A 13535-nucleotide genomic window follows, 5' to 3' on the forward strand; every position below is an offset into this window, starting at 1 on the left:
TATTTATCGACTTGACACTTGTAAGAGGATGTAAAAAGACATATTTTCACTATGTCTTCCAAGAGCCTTTTCTAATCTTTGTTGTGAGGGGCTGTCCTGTTTACTAGAATGTTTAACAGCATCCCTGGCCTCTACTCATGAGATACTGGTAAAACCCCTCTCCCCCTGGCTCTGACAATCAAAGTGTCCACCGACATTTGCAAATGTTTCCTGGGGGATGGAGGGTGGGGCATGGCGGGTGGGGCATGGAATTGCCCTTGGTCGATAACCACTGATCAAAAGTCCCGAAACTCTTCTGGCTAACGTTCACTAGCAACTAGTTATTTTCTCTTTTCCTGTAGGAAACAAATGATATTAGCAAATTGTGGTGTTTGTTTATTGACGTCTCAGTCAGGTCTATGTGTATTTCTCCTGTAAGTCTTGTCCCCTTGTTTCTATTTTTGTTCCTCTATATTCTTCTATATTCACTCCCTCATTCATTTGCTCTCTTGTTCAATGTTTACTGAGCAGTGACTTTATGCTATGCATGATTCTTGATGTTAGATATATTGATCATCAAAAAGTCCTTGTTCTCTTGGAGCTTACATTAGAGTGACACTTTTACTCCACACAGTAGTAAGGATGACCTCTGAAGTGGAGAAGAGATGTCACTGAGAAGAGTAAAGTAGGGAACTCCAAAACTCCGTCCCTCTGCTCAAGTGATGGCTAGAACTGTTAGATCAACTTTTTTGGGTTCTGGAATCTAATAATAATAATAAAAAAACACCTTACAGCCAAGGAAGTGCTTAATGAAAAAAAAAAAAGCTGCTGAATTTTGGAAAGAGAGCATTGTGGTATTTAATTTCCCTGCCTACCATTGCCCATTGTCCAGTTTGGTGGCCGCTGTGAAGATAGAGCCATCCAAGTTCCTGGGGAAGCTTGCTGGTCCCAGATTGCACAATATGGATCTTGAATTGAAAAGACTGTTGCGGTGTGCTCTGTCCTGTCTAGTAGCTATCTGAGGGCTGGGCTGAAGTGGCCTACCCACTATCAAAAGCCTTTTAATGCAAATACACTCACTGCAGCTCCCTGGGGCCGCAAGGACCACAGAGGAGGCAAGCTGTAGACAGACTGACAAACTGGGAAGTAAGAGGGTGGGGAAGGATAAAGGCTTTGAAAAGCTCCTCTCTATTCAGGGGAATCTAGAAAAGTCCTAAGGAGCACTTCAGCTTTCACTTCTGCCAGACTCCTGGGCTCCGGCAGGCAGGAAGGGAAGGCTAAGGTAGAACTAGAAATGGCCTGGCTGAGCCTTGAAGGGGTCCTCAATATACAGCCAGCCTGAAAAGCCTGGGGTAATTTTTTTTCTTTGGGTTTCAGATGTTCAAGGAAATCTCTGTCAAATTATCAGCTGACCACTAAGCTAATGGAACAGAGACTTCACGGGCATTCAATACAAAAAACACAATCCTGACAAAAGCAGTTTAGAAGAGTCACTAAACGAGGAACTAGTGCACAACAAGCAACAACAACAAATTCTGGGGAGGGGAGAGGATCCGATTTCTAGTTACCACACTATAGTATTCAAGATATCTAGTTATCAACAAAAAATTTACCAGGTGCGCAAAGAAGTGAGAAAGTACAACCCAATGGGATCAAGAGTACACCTATCATGATGAGCCCTGAGTAACATATGGAGGTGCTGAATCACCGTATTGTACACCTGAACTACTATAACACTGTACATTAACCAACTGGAATTAAAAGAAAAGAAAAGGATAGCTCATTCATAGGAAAACAAGGAATTAACAGAAACTGTCCCTGAGGAAGCCCAGACACTGGACTTAGTAGACAAAACTTTTGATCAACTGTCTCCCTTTCTGACCTGATCTCTAAGTCTCCTACCTCACCTTGTACCAGATTATGTTTTGCTCATTGTCACCAGTCACACTGGCCATGTTGTTCTTCAAACCATCTGGTACGTTTTTTGTCTTAGGCCCTTAAACATTAAACACGCTATATATTCCCTCTGGAATGCTCTTCTCCTCCCTCTTTGCATAGCTCACTCTGCCCATTCTGGTCTCTGTTCCCATTCTACCTCCTCAGAAGTACTTTTCCTGATCACCTGACCTAAAATAGCCATGTCCCCCCAACTATCAATTTCTGTTCCCCTTCGTTGTTCATGTCCTCACTCTCTGAAATTATTTTTATGAGCTATTTATTTACTTGTTTATTGTTTATCTCCCTCACTAGAAAGCTCCTTGACAGCAGGTACTTTGGGTTATTACCACAGATCACCCACCTAGAATAGAAGAGGGAGCCAGAGCAGGACTAACGTATTAAATGAATAAATAAAGACAAGTGATATAAAGTGAATGAAAAATAAAAACAAGGAAAGCTTATATAATTCTTGTGAAGAGTCTCCTCAGCTCAGAAATTTTGCCTACCTGTTGTTTAGTGAATCTACTACAGAAAGCCTGTCCACTAACAAGGCCTCAAATGAGGTGAGAAGGTAATGTCCAATGCCACAATGGCCTGTCATGTCAATCCTAGGAAAGGTGATACAGGGAGGGAGGTGCCCCTGTGCAAGCACCTGCCTGGTCAGGGATGGAGAGTATGTCAGTGAGCTGTAGGCCAGCTTCTCTGTGTGGGTCCCTGAGACCAAGAAAGCCAGTCAGTTCCGGTGGCGGTGGTGGTAGAGATGTCCCTAAGATTTTATTTTATTTTTTTATTTTTTAGATTTTATTTATTTGTTATTTGAGAGAGATAGCATGTAGGGAGGAGAGGCAGAGTGAGGGGGAGAAGCAGGCTCTGTGCTGAGCAGGGAGCCCGATGTGCGGCTCGTTCCCAGGACCCCGAGATCAAGACCTGAGCCAAAGGCAGACACTTAACCAGCTGAGACACCCAGGGGCCCTAGAGGTGTCCTTAAGATTTTGAAGTCATCCTTTCTTTGGCAGAAGTGAGTGAGTAATATAAAATGTTGCTTTGTATTGCCTTGAGTAAAGAAAAGGGACAGCACACTGACTAATCTTTGTCTCTTCCTATTCCGCAACTTCAGACTCATTGCGCAGAGAGGAGAGTTCTCTCTGATTCTGGTAACGTTCTAAAATAACCCGAAAAAAGAAATTATTCTGAAGAATTAAGTTTATGAACAGCTGTAGGGTTACCCCATTCAGTAATAAACTATTTTTATTCTGAATGAAAATCTTTCTAGAACCTATTATACACATCTACTTTTTCAATATATTAGCCCCTTCCTTTTCTTCTAAAAGACACTCTAGCGTACACGGTAACATTTCCCAAGGCAACAGGACACGGTGATTGAGAATACTGAAGTCAAAGAGCTTTGGGTTCAAAGCCTGGCCTTGACACTCACCAGCTGGGCAAGCTGACCCGCTGTGCTTCAGCTTCCTTATCTATAAATAGGGATAATACTAATACCTGCCTCGGAAGGTAGCTGCCTTGTACGGATTAAATGAATGAACACCTGGTACACAGTGCTGCTTGGAAACCGTTAGTTGCTGCCCCGTGGCTACCGTTACATTACTACAGCAATATTTTTCCTTCGTGCCCCGAGTTCCTAATTAAAGTTTAAATTATGATAGTATGCTACAACCCAGTGAGACCTTTTAAAAAGCTTTTACATAAAATGGTCCCAGGCTGATTTTCTGGAGTGCTCTTATGTGCTGGTTTCTAGTTTTTCTATTTTCCTTTGTGAAGCCTCTGATTTTCATTTCTACTGTTGTTAGTCATGTTTCCTATTTCTATTGGCCCCTTTCCATGCTTCCAGTTTTGTAGGGGGCCATAAACACTGGTAAACCAAGCTTGTTAGGCATGTGTGTTAAGTAAAAGCTAATATGTTCTTTTCTTTTTTTTTTTAAAGATTTATTTATTTGAAAGAGAGGGAGAGAGCATGCAAGTGTGAGTGAGTGAGGAGAGGGGCAGAGGAAGAGGGAGAGGGAGACAAACCCCAGCAGATTCGTCCTTGAGCTCAGAGCCCGATGCAGGGCTTGATCTCACAACCCTGAGATCATGACATGAGCTGAAACCAAGAGTTGGGACACTTAACCGACTATGCTAATATGTTCTAAACTAAGTTGAAAAAGCTCTCCTAGGAATGGAGAGAAGAGGAACTTGACTCCATGGGCACCTCTTTGGGTTCTTCAGAGGTATTTTCCCTTTGATTTCCTGATTCTTGGATAAACATAAAAAGTTATCTGAAAATTAGGTTTCTGAGGAGGCAGAAGTATAATATAAAAATTAAAAGTCCTCTAATTTAGTTCAAATAAATACTCATTAAACTGCTATGACGGCTAGATGCTAGAGGGACAAAAATGAATATGGCCTTACACCTCAGGGAGCTTGCATTCTAGACAGGAAGATAAAGCACAAACAATAATGTCAAGACAATATAATAAGAGATATAAAGATTTTCACACTGGATATTACGGGAGCCTAAAGAAAGGGTCCTTAACCTAACCTGGGGATGTGGGGAAAGCTTCCTGAAAAGGATCCTGCCTGAGGCGAGCCCTAGAGCAGGTGAAGAAAGGCTTCTCTACACAGGAGAACAGGGAGGTAACGAGGAAGGAAGCAGCACAGTGCTCTGAGCGAGTACGAGGGGTGCGCGTGCGTGTGCGTCTGCGTCTGTGTGCGTGGGCTCGTGTGCAGCTCATCATTTGATATTGCTGTGATAAAAGAAAAGTGAGAGAGGAAAGGGGAGATACAAAGTCAGGAGTCAGACTGAGTAGAGGCCTGAGTCAAAAGAGGTCCTTGAACGCCAGGCCGAGAGGCTTGGATATTATTTGGGAAGAGATGGGAAGCCATTAAGAAAACCTTAAGGAGAAAAATGGCAATTTTTAGATTTTCCTGTTAGATGTAAAACTCAGATAGCACTGTGAAAAATACAGCAAAGCTAGAAAAGGCTGGAAAAAGGGAGACCAGTCAGGTGTCTCTTACAATTAATAAGCTAGAGACGGTAAAGGCTGGCTGAGGACAAGGCAGCAGATACGGTGTTGAGAGGAAGAGAGGTCCCGGACGCCGTTTAAAGATAAAGATAAAACTGGATGGTCCTGGGGCGCCGGGGTGGCGCAGTCGTTAGGCGTCTGCCTTCGGCTCAGGGCGTGATCCCGGAATCCCGGGATCGAGCCCCACATCGGGCTCCTCTCCTGGGAGCCTGCTTCTTCCTCTCCCACTCCCCCTGCTTGTGTTCCCTCTCTCGCTGGCTGTCTCTCTCTGTCAACTAAATACATAAAAAAAATCTTAAAAAAAAAAAACTGGATGGTCCTGGTGACTTATTCGACGAGGGGGATGTTAGACTGAGCGTAGTCAAGGATGACTACTGGGCTTTAGGCCTTGAATGACTGGTTTGATGAGAGTACAATAACGCAGTTTTTGTTTTGTTCTTAATTTCATCTTGTTTTTGTTTTCGAATAGTAGGTATAGGAAGATAAATGAATGGGTTCACACTGAGATATGTTAAGCCTGAGTTCATTATTATAGAGGTCAGAATAGAAGATATCAATTTTAGAGTAACGAACAAATAGAACCAAGAACGCAGGTAAAAAAGCCCGAGGGTTTTTCGGGGTAGTGTGAGCTTTTAATGTTAAGTCATATTAAGCTCTTAAGTCAAATTAAGCAGACCCGGCATTGGCAGTGTAGCCATACATTTCTGATATTAGTAAAAACAAAATTGGCGACTTGAAATTAAATCATGCCAAGGTTTTGATACACTTGTCTTAAGATATTAATGACATACTTCAAAAACACTGATAAGAAGTGTCCAGACTCTCAGATGTTTGTTGCGTGAGTTTTGTTTAGTTGTATTTTTTTTTCAGTGAATGTCTGGCACATTGCAATCCTCAATGTCTGGCACATTGCAATCCTCAAAGTGGTTATCTTTGTTGTATTGGCATATTCAGTGACTTGTACATTCAGCGGTAGTGTCTAAGTTTTATCAATAAGCAAGCGATATTTTCAGTTAATAAATAAGGTTTCAAAAATCGCATAAGAATGGATTTAAACTTGCTGAATGTAAAGACTGAACTTCAAGTTACTGTAGCGTTAGTTATTGCTTATCGTATTAGTTTACATGCTAGCACTGCATGCGCTGTGCATATTCTGATTTTATTAAAATAAAAAGTGGAACTGCAAGAAAAAAAAAAGAAGAGCAGCAGCACGGGGATGGGGTGGGCCGTGGGAGAACACCAGTACTTCAAGAGGGGCAGAGGAGGGTGGCCGGTGGAAGAACCTGAGAGGTCACACTGACAGGTGCATGGAGAGAACAGTGCCGTGAATGCCAAGTATGACTTTCACATGGAGAAGTTGACAAAGAAAGTGAAAAACACCAGGAGCAGCTGCATTTTTTGAGCACTGGCTACATATCAGTCACGGTGCCCTTTTTATAGATTGTGTCTCATTTAATCCATGTGCTACAGATGATGCATCCGAGCTCAGCAAAGTCATGTGACTACCCAAGGTCAGAGGGTGAGCTGGCAGAACTGGGATCTGAACCCATGTCTGCTGGAGTAGAAAGCCCATGTTCTTGGCTCTCCTGGGGTGCAGTAGGATGGCTCAGTTGGTTAAGCATCTGTCTTCAGCTCAGGTCATGATCCCGGAGCGCTGAGATCAAGCCCTACATTGGGTTCCCTGATCAGCAGGGAGTCTGCTTCTTCCTCTCCTGCTCCCCACCCCCTGCGTGCTCTATCTTCTGTCAAATAAATAAATAAAGTCTTAAAAAAAAAAAAAAAAAAAAAAAAAGGAAGGCCCTGGATAGACCCAATCAGTGTCCTGCAGAGGGAAGTGAAGCACCCTAGACCTAAGTCCGCACAGCTTTCTCATAGACGCCACTACTGGTTTCGAGGAAAGCCAGAGAGGGTGTGCATAGGTTAGCACAAACCTACCACCAACACGGGAAAGTTCACTAAAATAGGTATTCTATAGAAGGTTTACTTTAGATAATAATAATAATAAATTATTATCCATCTCAACACAGACAAGGTTACACTTGTCATAAAAGTTGTAATTTTCCTATTTCCCACTAGAGGAAGCAATAGTATTACTCTTACCATTTGGTGGATAAAAGACTGCATATTCTTCTAATCCTAGTTTTCCTGTAAGAAAAACCATAGAAGGTTTCAGTATAATTAAAATAAATCTATAAAAATTAACTAATTTTGTGGATGTATTCATAATGGAATTTAAAAAACTACTATAGTACAATCTCTTTTGACTTCATTTCAGGATATGGAATTAATTTGAAAATCTACCAGCTAATCTTTTGATATTAGCAAATCCTTTCCTCAAAGTCAGTAATATAAACTTAAGTATGAGCAACTGATACAAAGTAATTAAAAGAACAAACCCTTTCAACTTCCTTAAGCACTTAAGAAGAGAAGCATCTCTTTAGAAGCATAGACTTGTTTTGTTAACTATGAATAATTCTAATCTATTCATTAAATTAAGTCCTAAGCTTTGCAATGCCTCATTAGTTTACACTCCTCTGGAATGTGCTGAAGTTAAAAATTAAATGTCTTAAACCATATAGTAGTAATATTTTTCTGAATTCTAAAACAATTCATGTGGTCCAAGAATGAGGCTAAATATTGGAAATCAGAATTGTTTCAGAAAATTAAAGTAATTTCACCATAATCAAATGTTTAAAGTAGCTTTAAAAAATAGCTTTCCCTCAACTCTTAAGGTTCTGAGTGTTTTCCTGCCTTCCACTGAATAACCTTAGGCTTGCTTTTATCTTGACAGTTTTTTTCTAATACTTTGAATCTATTGAAAAGTCTCATGCATTCTTTCACTTGGCTTTAAGGTAAGTTTTTAATGAAATTTTTTTGTTGTTTCTGTTGAGAGTGGTGGCAGAGAGAAGACAAAGAATAAGGAGCATGAGCAATTTAGGTTAGGGTGGAGATAACAAGGACTGAGCTTGTGAGTAAGGGAAGAATAGAATAATGAAAAGTGAGAGAAAGAGAGAGGGAGAGAGATATGGATGGTACAAGTACCAGCTGGGTAGTAAATATGGGGCTAGGTGAAGACCCTTGTAAATTTCTAAGTGATGAGACTGGGAGCATCTGTTCTATTGGTGTGACTCTGGTGGACTTGTGGATGAGGACTGGTCACCAGAAAGACCAAGTCATGATTAGAACCTTGGAATTTTCAGCCCCATCTGCCATTTTCCACAGAGGGGGACAGGTGCTGGAAATGAGGTTAATAACTGATCATGCCTACTCGAGGAAGCCTCCATAAAATTCCAGTAGTAAGGTGTTCAGAGAGGTTCCGGGTAGGCAGACACATCAGCACTGGGAGGATGACACCCCACCACTCCATGGGGGCAGAAGCTCCTATGCTCAGGACTCTCCCAGATCTCACCCTGTGTATGTCTTCATCTGGCCGTTCATCTGTATCCTTTATCATGTCCTTTAACAAACTGGCAAAGGTACATGTTTCCCTGGGTTCTGTGAGCTGCTCTAGCAAATTAATTGAATCCAAAAAGCAGGTTGCTGGACCCCCCAATCTATAGCCTGTTGGTCAGATGTACAGCGGGTAACATAGGCCTGTCCTAGGGCAGGGGTTGTAGTAATCAGGCAGAAAGACTTGGGAGCTACAGGAGAGACAGTTTCTTTCTTTACAGGAACAGCAGGACGATCATACACAATGGGGTTATAAGCTTTCAGTGCTGGGTGTTCACCACTTAATAAAAAGGAGAAACTGGGAAAGGCTTTCAGCTGAAATTAGATCTGTTGTCAGGTGATAGCAGGATATTGAAATAGCAATATCTTGTAGGCAGCTAGTGATAAAGAAGAGAAGAAAGCCCTAAAATAGAAATCAGAGAGCTAACAGCATATAAATTACATCAAATTTTAAGTGTGGTAGACCATTTTGAAGGAATAGAAAAGAAGTAGAACAAGCAAATCTGTGTGATAAACTCATAACTAGGAGGGAAAATAAAAGTCAACAGATATGACAAAAACGGCAACGGAGGAGATAAAGGAGGTAACTCTAAGTGCTGCTTCTGGGAACCACTGGTCTGTGATTGTGATGAGTTGCTCGGGCCCTGATTTCAGTAGGAGTAGAAAGTATGGTTACGATAATCTAGAGAAATCTTATTAAGTACTTTACAATAAAAAATTTAACAACACCAACAAATGCTGTAAAATATAACAGTCTTGGTATGATTTTGTAAGTCTTAAAGAATACTCCCTTTATGTAACTAAAATTTTACCTCTTATGTATGATTTCGGTGGTGAAGCACTGTTGTACGCAAAATGACCCAACACAGATGTGTCCCGGGAAAAACAAAGTAATACCTGGGTACAACAGTGGAAGAAACAAACAATTAAGCACTGTTTTATAACAGGTAGTTCATCGCTGTTTCCCTCTGGGGAGGCATGGAGGTACATCTTTCCGATTCCGTGTGGTGCCTGGAAATGGGAGGAGTGCCCTCTATTGGTACATCGAAGCTAAGTGTTACAGTGGACGCCAAGTGGGATTTTTCACCTGAAGATTTCTGTTAGCCACATAAACGTTGAACAGCAGCAGATAACGTAAGTTACTAACTACCAGTTGATTCTTTTATTGTTTTGTATCTGGAAAAGAGAAACAGCTGGGAGAAATTTAACCCAGTGACAAACGTATTGCGGGGACCCTGGTTAACTACAGGGGCACAGAGTAGCTTGGGAAGTGCAGGAAACTGGACCTGGAGTCTTTGCTGGAATGCAGCCGCAGGCAGGTGGGCATGTTAGGGTGGGAGGAAAGGCCACTTATGGCATCTAGAAGGGAAGGCAGCTGGAGAACAAGCGGGGCTGGTTTTCCTGCCCAGCAGGTGGAGTGTGGCGTCCACCTGGAGATGAAAATAGGAAGGGCAGAAAGTGAGAATCAAGGATGTCCTTAGGAGGAACTGGGTTGCTGACACCAGCTTGGAACCTGCAGGCAGGAGGTCGATCCCAAGGTGATCAGTGACAGGAAATCTGGGCCCTGGTATCGGAAGACCTAGGATTCAAAAGATGTTACTGAGGAAAGAATTGGGAACGACAGGAAAAGGCAGAAGACCAGTTAACAGAATAGGGGCACGAGGTCAGGGTTGGACTAGCAGCAGGAGCCAACGGAGAAACTGTGGGTCCAAGGCATAAGAAGGGGGCCCAGCTTTAGAAAAAGAATAGATAAGGAGACTGAGCATCAGTGAAACCCGATGGTGAAATGTGTACCAACCATTGCCACTGATTTTTTTTTATTATATTTTGAAAGACTATACAAGCAATACATGGTTATGGTAAAAATTAGAAGTACAGATCACCAAAATAGGTCACAAAATGCTCCTAAGCCCATCTGTGTTAACATTCTGATGTATATCCTTTCAGACTGCTCTTATACGTACATACATTTTTCAAACAACAAAATTATGTATGCTGTTCTATAATCTATTTTTGTCTTAATAATATAAATATTCCCTGCCCACATTTTTTAATGTTGCAGAAAATGTGCCACTATATGGATAAACAATAGTTTATCTAACCTGTCTTTTGTTGAACATTTAATTATTTCCGCTTTCCCCCAGCTACAAACAATGCTGCAATAAACCGCCCTATAGCTAAATATTTATGTATGACTTTATTTAAATTCCTAAAACTGGACTAGCTGTCCGCTCAAAGCAATGGGCATTTTAAATCTGAAATTTTTGATACACATTGCAAAATGTCCTCTAGATAGTTTGTTTTGGTTTTGTTTTTAATAAATACAGCAATAACATAGTGCACCTTTTCTATTATCCTCACCAAAACAGGTTATCAGCAGCTTATAAGTAAAATATAGCATTTTGCTTTAATTACTAATAAAGTTGAACCCTTTTCCATTTGCATTTCTTTTGCTATTTTCCAGCTCATTATCTTAGTCCATTTTAAAATTGATGTTTTTAAAATTATTTGTTTAAATTTTTTGTATATGAAGAATTCTAACCTTTGGTCTAATAATATGTTACGAATGTCTTTCTCAAATGATTTGTTATTTTTGACACAGAGATGTTCTTAATTTATATATGCTGAAATCTACCAACACTTACTTTCACGCTTAGAAAGTTCCTCCCCACATTTAAGATATTCTCTATATATTCACCTAGATTATGAACGTTTTTAGTGTTTTCACCAAATATTTCTGGTTCTTTCCCTTTGGGAACATATGTCAGCTTGTCTTTTCTGGCCACTTTGGGGTTAGGTGTGGTCGTGTGATTTGCTCTTTAGTCAATGAAGCAGATACGTGTCATTTGAAAATTTCTAAATGAAAGTTTCAAGAACCAAAGCAATAACCACGTTCCCTCTTTCCCTCTTCACAGCAACTATCAGTACTCCAGGCAGCAGTTACTCCATCAGCCTAGGCTCTGGAGTGAAGATGACACAGAGCTAGGTCTCATCCTATGAGATGGACACGACCATGAGCAAGAAATAAACCTGTGTTGTTTTAAGCCACTGAGATTTTGGATTTCTATGCTATCGCAGCATAATCTAGTGTATCCTGACTAAAACAGGAAATTTTGTCTAGCTTTTTTTTAGTGGCTTAAAACAACAACAATTTATTCTTTCACAGTCCTAGAGACCGCAAGTCTGAAATCAAGGTATTGGCAGGGCCATACTCCCACCAAAGCTTCTGGGGGAAAATCCTCCCTTGCCTCTCCCTTTCAGTTTCTGGTGTCTCTAGGTGTTCCTTGGCTTGAAGTCTCTGCCTCTGAATTCACATGTTCTTCTCTTCTCTCTCCTCTAGGTCTCTCTCTCTCTCTTTTTTGTTGAAGTATAGTTGACATACAATGTTATATTAGTTTCAGGTGTACAACACGGTGATTTCACAATTCTGTACATTATGCAGTGCTCACCTCGGTAAGTGTAGTTACCTTCTATCACCATACAAAGTTATTATAATACTATTGACTATATTCCTTATGTTGTACTTTTCATTCCTATGACTTATTTATTTTATAACTGGAAGTTTGTGCCTCTTATTCACCTATTTTGCCCATCCTCCCACCTCTCTCCCATCTGGCAACCACCAATTTGTTCTCTGTATTTATAACTCTGTTTCTATTCTTTATTCATTCGTTTTGTTTTCTTAGATTTCACATATAAGTGAAATCATATGGTATTTGTCTTCCTCTGTCTGACTTATTTCACTTAATATAATACCCTCTAGTTTCATTCATGTTGCTGCAGATGATAAGAGAGGTGAGTGGATAAAGGTGTGGTATACAATACAATGGAAATCTTGCTATTTGTCTAGCATTTCTGATAAATTCATTTTGTGATAAAATCATTAACCTGTCTGGAATTTATTTTGAAATGGCACTGCTAGAGTTCAAATTCTAGCTCCATCACTTATTAGCTGTGTGACGTTGGGCAAGTTACTAGACTTCTTGGTGTTTCAGTTTCCTCACATGTAATATGCATACCATAATAATATCTACATCAAAGGCTATTGTGGGGATTAATATACATAAAGTGTGTAGGGGTGCCTGGGTGGTGCAGTGAGTTGAGTATCCGACTCTTGATTTTGCCTCAGGTCGTGATCTCATAAGATCGAGCCCCACATCGGGGGAGTCTGCTTGAGAGTCTCTCTCCCTCTCTTTGCCCCTCCTGCTTGTGCTCCCTCTCTCTAAAGTAAATAATTAAATCTTTAAAAAAAGTGTGTAGAACAGTGCCTAGCACATGGTGAATATTATTAAAATGTTAGCTGCAATTACTACTACTACTACTACTATTACTTTAATTTTATTCTATATTCTGTATTCCCCCACCCCCCCTAGCATATTTAACTTAGGGTTTTTTTTATTTATATGGCCTCAAGACTATCATATCTCTTCAAATTTAAATTTTGTTTATCCCCATTTCTGGAAAATTCTCAGCCATTATCTTTTTGAATGATGCTTTTACCCCATTCTCTATTCACTTCTACTTGACTTTTGTAGATGTAAGACTGACCTACACTTATTTGACCTGCCATATTTCTTAATTACTTTTATTCTGTGCTCCATTCTGGATGACTTCTACAGACGTTATCTTTTTAAATCAGTTCACTAATTCTTTCCTTCTATTTCTACTATGCTTCAGGCACTCCTCTAGGTGCTTGGTGTTTGGGAAACAACAAAAGGAACAGACAAACAAATAAACAAAAAACCTCTCTGTGGAGCTTAATTATGGTGGGGGTAATAAATAGCAAGCATTATAAATAATTCCATGATACGGTATTTTAGGTTGTAAGTGCTTTGGAAACACACAGTAACGGGGAAATGGGAAAGGATCGTTGCCATTTAAAAGAGAGAGCTCAGAACCCTTACACTGTTGGTGGGAATGCAAGCTGGTGCAGCCACTCTGGAAAACAGTATGGAGGTTCCCCAAAAAGTTGAAAATAGAACTACTCTATGACCCAGCAATTGCACTACAGGATATTTACCCCAAAGATACAAATGTAGTGATCCAAAGGGGCACCTGCACCCCAATGTTTATAGCAGCAATGTCCACAATAGCCAAACTATGGAAAGAGCCCAGATGTCCATCAACAGATGACTGGCTATATAT

General features: G+C 40.5%; 1 protein-coding gene across 5 annotated transcripts in view; it reads right to left on the bottom strand.

Moving 5' to 3' along the window:
• Window positions 1–13535, bottom strand: part of TBC1D19 (TBC1 domain family member 19) — a 150600-nt gene that overhangs the window by 21742 nt on the left and 115323 nt on the right. For all 5 annotated transcript variants that reach the window (XM_040625312.1, XM_008685873.2, XM_008685874.2 and 2 more), the window contains 2 exons: window positions 9203–9287; window positions 7041–7085 (listed from right to left, as the gene is read on the bottom strand). In XM_040625312.1, coding sequence (XP_040481246.1) covers window positions 7041–7085; window positions 9203–9287 — 130 coding nt within the window. The remainder of the gene's footprint in view (window positions 1–7040; window positions 7086–9202; window positions 9288–13535) is intronic.

Source organism: Ursus maritimus, unplaced genomic scaffold (genome assembly GCF_017311325.1).
Source record: "Ursus maritimus isolate PB19 unplaced genomic scaffold, ASM1731132v1 scaffold_8, whole genome shotgun sequence".
Classification (NCBI taxonomy): domain Eukaryota; kingdom Metazoa; phylum Chordata; class Mammalia; order Carnivora; family Ursidae; genus Ursus; species Ursus maritimus.